Source organism: Falco punctatus (genome assembly GCF_963210335.1).
Source record: "Falco punctatus genome assembly, chromosome: 8".
Lineage (NCBI taxonomy): Eukaryota > Metazoa > Chordata > Aves > Falconiformes > Falconidae > Falco > Falco punctatus.
In genome coordinates, this window is record NC_137588.1 from 58,725,051 (window position 1) to 58,733,580 (window position 8,530).

Genomic DNA, 8,530 nt, shown 5'->3' on the forward strand with positions numbered 1-8,530 from the left:
CCCTCGGCAGCGCCGTTCCCGGCTTCGCGGCGGGGGTGGGGGCGGGAGCGGGGCATAGCCCTGCGCCTGCGAACCCGGGAACGCCGCTCCCCCCGCCTCCCCCCGCCGCCTCCGGCCATCGCTTCCGGGTGAGCGGCGGTGACCTCCGCCCCCCGACCTGCCGCTTCCTTTCCAGCGGCGGCCGCCGGAGCAGACGGTAGGTGAGCGTGGGGCTGCGGCGTATCCGCCGCCATCTGCCCGCCCGCGCCTCGCCGCGGCCTCCCCGCCCGCCGCCCGTCTCCCCGGGCCCGGGGCTCCGCGGGGCGGCGTGCCCGGTGCGGGCGAGGCGCGCCTGGCGGAGCGGGGCGCTAGGCCGCGGGCGAGCCGGGGGCTGGCGTAGCTGGGTGCTCGGGGCAGGGCCGGCGCTCCCGGCTGGGAGTGGCGGGCTGGAGGAGCGGGGAGGCCGGGTCCGTGGCTCTGCGCTCGGCCGAGGCTGCGGGAGGCGGCTGTGGGCCGACCCACCCCCGGGCCCGGTGGCAGCGCGAACCTCCGCCCGCCGGGCCCTGAGCGGCCGGGGCTGCGCCCAGCGCGGCTTCAGGTGAGCGCCGAAGAGCGGCGGGTTCGGTGCCGCGGCCAGCATCGCCGTTACAGCTCCCACGGCTCCGAGCTTGCCCTGCCTGCCGGCTCGGTGTGGCCGGGCTTTACGGACCCCGGCTGGGGACGGTGGCGGCCGGGCACCTTCGGCTGGCTGTGCCGGGCGGGGGAAGTGGCTCTGCCGGCGGGGCCCGTAGCCTGGCCCGAGGGGTTGGTGCGCAGTGCTGTGTTCTGTGGCGTCGGGACGACCGTGTGTGTGGGTGAAAGTAGGTCATGCTTGGGCTGATTTGCTTAATGAAGTTGTTGGGCTTCTCTCTTGTGCGAGGCGCCAGCTGTAGCTGGTATTTGGCAGGAGAGGGCAATAGGGAACCGTCTTCCTGTGCTCAGGAGCAGATGCACGGGGTCCCCAGCCGCTTAACCGAGCACTGCAAGTGCCGTCTGCTGTCTTCCATAGCTGGGTGTAGGCTTCAGAGGGAGAGGAGTTACCTGGGCTTGTCCCAAGGATGTGGTTAGGACACCAGTAACGTGGAAGGATCCAAGCAAGTACTTGAAAGGTCTGCAGAGTCAGCTTCATGAGAGTACCTGGGTCTTCATTAATTGTTCGGTTAGGTGTGTTCTTTCTGTAAAGTCATACATAAAATTGAGCAAGGGGGATGTCTCAGCGTTGTTGGTTATCAAGGAAAGGGGCTCCCTCTTGCCGTGCTGTGGTGGTGCCTGGGGACATCAGCCACCATGAAGCACGGCTTAGGCAGCTCCTGCTGCGAAGTGCTGCAGAACAGACCCTGCTAAACAGTTGTGACCTGTCTGCCAGCATACAACAAAGCTGGGAATCTTGGGTGTTCGAAGAACTCTACCTGTACCCCAGAATTGCTACCTATGTTTTGGCAATGGTAACTCATTTATCTTGCTTGGTAAAAGGTTGCAGTAGCAGGGAATTTCATAAAATCCTGTAAAAGAATGCTGAGAAATCCACCATCACTCATACTTCTCTTTTGTTGTTCAGAAATGGCACCTCGTAAGGGCAAGGAGAAGAAGGAGGAGCAGGTCATCAGCTTGGGACCTCAGGTTGCTGAAGGAGAAAATGTGTTTGGCGTCTGTCATATCTTTGCTTCCTTCAATGACACTTTTGTCCATGTGACTGATCTCTCTGGCAAGTGAGTAGTGAACAATGATCACCTTGCTGTAGTACCTGGCTCCTTTGGTTTTGAAAGCCAAAATTAGGTTTGGCTAGAGGTTCCACCAAAGTCCTTGAGCTTCTGCTGAGCTGTAAGATGACATGGCATGTGTGCATGTGTGAATGCAGCCCTGTGGCTTTGTGTGCTCCTCTGTGATAAATATTGTGTTTGAGGTACTGGATGGCAGCTTATTAATCCAGTAACATTCAAAGTACCGGGTTCTGTCTGTATCCAGAAGCTGGTTTGTGGGGAGGAGAGAGGGAAGGGCTTTTTTCTTTCTGAACGTCACCTTCCTCTTTTGTAGGGAAACCATCTGCCGTGTGACTGGTGGCATGAAGGTGAAGGCGGACAGAGATGAGTCTTCTCCCTATGCAGCTATGCTGGCAGCCCAAGATGTTGCCCAGCGGTGCAAGGAACTGGGCATCACTGCCCTGCACATCAAGCTGCGTGCTACTGGTGGAAATCGGTACGTTGGAGGGGCTGGGCTCAGCATTCCCAGGGGTTGTGTCCAGTCTTAGAACTTTTCCAGGTTGTACCACATCCCTTTGTACTGCCTTAGTTGGTAAGGTAGGTGTATCCTGTGAACTTGACTTTTAAAATTCACCCAGAGCCTGTCTGTCACTTTGTGTGGTGGCTGGCTGATGTCATCCCTCACTGAGCACGTGGAACTTGTCCTGAACGGGCATCTTCAGTTGACTCGAGCTAGGGTGTGCTCATACTTACCTGGTAGTGGGTGGGGAGGTGCTGTCAAACTCGTGTGTGTTACCTAGGAATGAGAGTGAAGTGCCTGTCTGGTGGCTGATCTGAATGGTTTGGGTCTGGGGACAGGAGGAGGTTGAGTTCTGGAATCTGGATGTTTTGGAATGGGAAAACTGGTTTTCTAAATGTCAGTTGTTTGTGAACTGTGTTCAGCTTCTGAATAATTTAAGGGGTTGTTTGTTTTGACACTCTCCCCCAGGACCAAAACTCCTGGACCTGGTGCCCAGTCAGCCCTGAGAGCTCTGGCTCGCTCTGGAATGAAGATCGGCCGCATTGGTGAGTGATGGAGAAAGTGGATAGCTAGACACATAAGTCATGGTATATCAGTGCAGAGCCTTGCAACTTTAAAAAAAAAAAAAAAGCACCAAACCAAAACTGTTTTGAGGGATTGTGTAGTAAAAGGAGCTTTGTAGGCATGTATACCACTCGGTACGATGATTTAGCTTTGGGATCTTCTTCTTAGCCTCTGTCTGACAGCACTGAAGATACGGGTTAATTTAAACATTCTTATATTGGCGGTTCACCAGGAGGTGGTGTGAGCAGACTTCAGAAACCAGGTTTCTGTCTGCATGATAAGCCCCAGCTGCGCAGCAGGATGCTGGTGCTCCTCTGATGTAACAGCGTTTGTGCCAGAGTTGTTCAGTCGCTTGGAGTGTGTTGGTCTTGATTTAAGACTGTAACACAGTAATAATGGAGTTCCTCCAGCTGTTTGAGGGCAAGTCCCAAACTTTGTAGGGGAGTCACAAGAAGCAGTGGTGATGGCTTCTCTGGAAATTACATCAGGCACCATCTGTTTCTTTGGAAATGCTGTGGCTGCATGTGTAAGTGGATGGGAGACGGGGACTTTTGCTTCCTAAACGTCAAAAGCTCTGTGTAAATTCACAAGCTTCACTCCTGTGGAGCGTTTGTTCCTCCTGTGCCTGGCTCCTGTGGTGGTTGCCTGCTGAGGTGCAGCCGTGGGATGTTGGGGTGACTTGGGCCTGGGTGGCTGTGTCTGGCTGGTTTCTTGGGGTACCTGTGGAAGGTAACTCTGTTTTGGATTTTCTTCTCCACACAGAGGATGTCACCCCCATCCCCTCTGACAGCACTCGCAGGAAGGGTGGTCGCCGGGGACGTCGTCTGTAAACAGTGCTGCACCTTTCATTATTAAAGCTCTCTTTTAAACCTCTGCTCAACTGTGTTTTCTTACCGAGGTGTACTTAGAAGTTGAGTGGCTTCAGTTTAATTCCATCCATGAACAGCTTGTGCTCTGAAGCTGGTCTTCTGGTTGGCTTGGGGTTGTTGTTACTGCTGCAGCAAAGGCGCTCTTGAATATACATGGGAAAAGCTTCTAAAAGCACTAGAATTACAGCTCCCTTGGCTGCTGTAATTTATATATTTATACTTCCAGAGGCATTTAAGAAAAATGACTCCTCACTTAGGCACACTGCGCTTCCTGCAGCGTTTGACCTCCATGGAATGTGCTGCCATCACCTGGAATAAATGCCCGTTTCCACCTTTGCCAGTGTTCTCTTCCTAGCTTTCCAGGCTTCAAAATCACTGCTGTTCCTGTCGCTTCCTCTGCTGTAGCAAGATTTTAGACCAAGAGAACGTATGATGGGCATACTTGAGCATAGTTTAAGATTGGCGGACTCTGTACGCTCCTGGTTAAAATAACTGGCTTCTACAGCCTCTTTGAGAGAGATGGAACGGTCAGAATGCCTCCTGTGCTGTGGTGATGTCAGCCTTGGCGCAGTGTGGTGGCTGTTTTGATGGGGGTCTGCCCTGTGCTACCCTGTGATCCCCCTGCGGCACGGGGCGCGGTGGGTAGGAGTTTGTTGTAGAGGGAGATACAACTTGCCTCACTTTGCTGCCTCAGTTCAGTGGAACTCTTGGCCATGAGCGAGTGAGCTCATCTGGAGCTGGTGAAATGTTTGGGAATAGTTGTGGTGAGGTTTAAGTGATGGTTGTGGTTGAAAAACCTTAGGATTCTTAGCACAGTTACATGGCAGATGTGAATAGTCCTATGTGTGATGTGTGACCTATAAAATGAAGCTGGAAGGTGGTGGTCTGATGTCCTGGGCTGTTGAGCAAAGTCTGCCTCCAGACCCCAAACTCTGAGAACCTCACCACCGTCGTGTGGGCTCCTTCCCACCCTTTTGCATCTTAAAACGCTTCACGGGGGTTTCCTTCGCCTGCCTGCTCCTGAGCCTCCCTCCCCACACGGGAAAGGATGCTTTGGCTGATGGTAGTGTTGGAGGCGCGCCCCTCTCAGAGCAGTCTCTGTTCTGGTACAGTTACTCAGCCTGGAATAGATCCAGGGAATGTTGCTCCTGTCAAGATTGGTTTTCAGTTGTTGAGCCCTAGCTCTTTCACAGTAAAATGGGATGAGTTTCATGGCAGAAGAAACACGGGTGTCTGGTCTTAAGCCATGGTGTGTCTCGGTCTTCACAGTGAAAACTACTTGGATGCTTGTGGTTTTGAAGTGAGTCATGACTTTTTTGGAGGTGCCTTTGCTGTGTAGAAGAAAGCCGGGCTTGCAAGCAAGCTAACTACTGCTGGGGTTTCTGCAAACTGTTGCTTAATACACAACTTCCCCTTTCTGTGGAAAAAATCTTTGCCTGGACTATTGATATTCCTAAGCCAGCATTTCCCTTGGCACAGCTGTAGTGTTTTATTTGTAATTTTATATGTGGACATGGAAAACTTTAGAATAGACTTCCCTTACTGTCTTGAGAGAGTGTGCTATTTGGAGTTTAAGCCATTCTTTTCCTGTACTTAAAAGTGTTCTTTGAACTCTGGAGAAGGTGCTGAAAACATGAAACCAGCAGTGGCTCAGCCAACGTGGAGCTGAACTGAGGAGGGGACTGGGCGGAGGAACCCAGGGGAGAGGGAGGCGAAGGTGTGGTGTGATGCTAACAGCCCTGGTCGGGTGTTTTTTTCATATATACAGTGAAACCTGTTGCTGTTCTGGTATGTGTTACTTTGTCCCGTGTGACATTAATGTGGCTACTGCACAGGGTATGTTTGGGCAAAGCTGTACAGGAATATAAAATCCAACACAGGATCTTCGCAGTGGTATGATTTTCACAGGCCCCACTTGTACCTTTAGGTGCAGTTTGAGATGTTTTCTGCTCAGTTCCATCTCCCTTCTGTGGCCCACCAAGGCAGGGCACAGCCACCCTGGTGCAGGCTCGTTTAGCCCTGCTGTTTTTAAGGACAGACGTGGAAATGGGAAGGTGCCTGCTCGGTACCGCTTTAAGGGTGTGAGAAGGGAAGCGGCTCTTCAGCTGCAGCAGGGTCAGGCCGACCTCCGGGCAGCTTGGACCTGGCTGCTGAGCCTGGCAGTGGCATTGGCCTTGTTTGGCTCTGGAGAGGAGGTTGCTGAAGCACCAGCTGGGACCTTTTTGTCTAACCTGAGGTAGGAGGAACGCAGTTCCACTGCCCTACTTGGCGGATCCTCCCCCAGGGAGGTTTGCTGGGGTTTGCACAGGTGGTGGGAGCTTTGCCCAGGGCAGGAAGGTGGATTTGCTTTATTAGCCCTCAATTTTCGGAAGCAGGAGCTCTGCTGGGTGTGCAGGGCTGTCGGAGCTGAGCTGCTGTAAGCCCAGTCCCTACCACTTGCCCTCACCATGCTGTGCCGTGGGCAGGGTGTTCCCTGGGCTGGCTGCACAATTAATAGCAAAAATGGCTTTTATTTCTTAGCCGACCTGACGTCTTTGAAACAACTTCCTGCGTCGATGTGAAACTCCCCAAGGGAGAAATGGTGAAGGAGGAAGAGAAACCAGAGAGCCACACGCATCCCTGCGCAGAGCGGGCTGCTCGGCATGCGTCCTGGGGCTGGCTGGACAGAAAAACTCCGCTGGCTGAGCAGTGTCGATGGGTTTCATGGCTCTTGCCCCGTTCCTGCCCTACCTGGCTGCCTTGTCTTGCGTGATGCAGCGAGGAACTGCGTCACCTGCAAAGCCCCCGCGGCTGGCTGTTGCCTCCCCAGTTGTGTGGGTGGGGGACACGTGTGGCTGCCTACCGCGTGTCTCCCCAGCAGGGATGCTTGTCCTGCCGAGGGCACGGGGCTGCCCGCTGGTTGCAGCGCATCCCCAGCCCACGAAGACCCCAGAGGCAGGTCTGCGTTTGCTGGTGAGCCCTGCAGCTCAGCCGTTCCCCTCGAGTTTGTCCGGCGGGGCTGATCCTGTGCTGCCCGGGGTGTTGTCCCACAGGCAGTGAGAGATGTGGGTTTGTTCACCAAATGTCGGTCTGTGCAGGGTCTGCGGGCTGCGAGCTGCGAGGCGGAGGTTGGGTTGGTAATGAATGGCTTCACATGAATGCCTGTGGGGTTATTTCCGTCTCCCTGCCTGAAATAATCGCTCTGCCAGCTTGGGTCAGGGTCCCCATGGAACAGGCAGATTTGGGCTGAGTTCTGAAACTTCTCCTTGCTCCAGATGGCTCCTTTTCCAACCAGAAGGCGGCTGGTTCCCCAGCCTCCTGTAATGGTGCTTGTCAAGTTTTTCATGGGTGGCGCGAAACATGCACAAATAGGAAGCCTTGGGGGTGACAGGGTGCTGATGAGCCCGTGCTGTGCCTGGGTGCCAGCCTCAGGCTGTGGAGGAAAGAGAGGGGGATAAGCAGGCTGAAAGCTGCTCCGGAAAATGGTCTGCATCTTCCCAGGAAAATCAACGTACAGACTTAAAACAGCTTAGAGGCTGTGTGTGTGCATAGTGCTTGTGGTGGGGAAAGTACTGAAGAAGTTAATGGAAAAGCCTGTGCGGAGCGAGGGCTGATTTGGTGCTGACAGGCCCCCTCTGGGCTGGGGGCTCAGCCTGCCTGTGGTGGGGCTGGGGCTCTTTCCCACCCCCTTGTTTATCGCCTGTGTTTGCGGTTTGCAGAGTTGGGCCCAGCTCCATAATTCGCTGGGTGTTTTGCTCACCAAGTTCCCGTTCAGACTTTCCTTACTTGCCCTCAGCACCGAGGCTGGTCACGGAACATGCCTGGACCATGGCCCCAGGGCTGGGGGTGGGGTGGTGGTCTTGCAGCCCCAGAGGTGCTGATTGAGGGATGGGGCTGTGAGAAAAAACCTGCATCCCCCCAAAACTCCTGGTGCCCACCGTGGCCTGAGAGTGAGGGGAGAGATGAAAACATTATGGAAGGGTTTTATGTGTTTTAACACCTCGGATGGTTTCTAAATGCAGCATCACCTAAAAAGCAGCAGTTACTTGTCTTCAAAATAGCCTCTGGGGAGGAAGGCAGGAGCTGGGGATGCAGGTGGCCTGAGGCACCTGGGTAGGGGGATCTGTGCACCCCTGGGTGCCCTGGGGCTTTCCCTGCTGGATCACCTGAGCCTGGGGTGACCAGGCTCTGAGCCCCGAGGGGGGGCTGTGACTCCCCACCTGGGAGGCCGGAGCATTGTCCCATCAGCGCCTGCTTCTCCTCCAGAAACAGCATCAGCCAGGAGACCCTGCCCTGCTCTCTGGAAAAGCGTTTAGATTCTTCCTTAAGCCTGCTCTCCCCGGAGGCTGGCTGTGCCACCCCTGCCGGCCGGGATGGCTCCAGGGCTGGCCGGGGAGAAGGGATGGAGTCAATGGAGAACGCAAGGGATGGAGTCAACGGAGAAACCTGCCCCTGCTCGCCCCTCACAGCCATACCGCTCTCTGGCCCTTGGGCTGCGGTCGCCGGTGATGCCAGGGCGGGTTGCTTTTAATTTCACACTCGGCGTTTCACTTTTGGCTGATGCTGGCCATGGTTGTGCTGGGTCCTGATGCTGGAGATGGGGGGTGCAGCGTGCCTAGCAAGGCCAAGGCTCAGCGCTGGCATCGGGGGCGTGTTAGCCCCCGGCTGCCCCAGGTCCTTGTATAAAATAACTGAAAATCAGCATTATGGGGGTGGATGGCTGCTCTCGCCTACACAGTGCTAGCAGGGCTGTGGGGTGGCCTGGGGACCCACACTGCCCCACTCCCACTGGTGCTTTGGGGGTTGTCCACCTTGGGGGGCTGCTTCTGCGTTCTTGGGTTTGGGGGTTCAGCCCCCTGAAGTTGCTGTAGACAGGGCGA

The 8,530-nt window shown here is 55.1% G+C and overlaps 1 protein-coding gene across 1 annotated transcript; it reads left to right on the forward strand.

Annotated features, from left to right (window-relative positions):
• Nucleotides 1-47: 47 nt before the first annotated feature.
• Nucleotides 48-3,677, forward strand: RPS14 (ribosomal protein S14). The gene is made up of 5 exons (XM_080399428.1): nt 48-196; nt 1,577-1,727; nt 2,053-2,214; nt 2,707-2,783; nt 3,565-3,677. Exons 2-5 carry the CDS (start codon nt 1,579-1,581, stop codon nt 3,630-3,632), a joined length of 456 nt encoding a protein of 151 aa, XP_080255554.1. The 5' UTR covers nt 48-196; nt 1,577-1,578; the 3' UTR covers nt 3,633-3,677.
• The last annotated feature ends 4,853 nt before the right edge of the window (nt 3,678-8,530 follow it).

What these genes read in the sequence shown, in the direction of transcription:
- RPS14 (XM_080399428.1), top strand. Translation starts at nt 1,579, where the DNA reads ATGGCACCTCGTAAGGGCAAGGAGAAGAAGGAGGAGCAGGTCATCAGC. An exon ending in CGTGCTACTGGTGGAAATCG is followed by an intron (nt 2,215 to 2,706) that starts GTACGTTGGAGG and finishes ACTCTCCCCCAG; the next exon opens with GACCAAAACTCCTGGACCTG. An exon ending in AATGAAGATCGGCCGCATTG is followed by an intron (nt 2,784 to 3,564) that starts GTGAGTGATGGA and finishes TTCTCCACACAG; the next exon opens with AGGATGTCACCCCCATCCCC.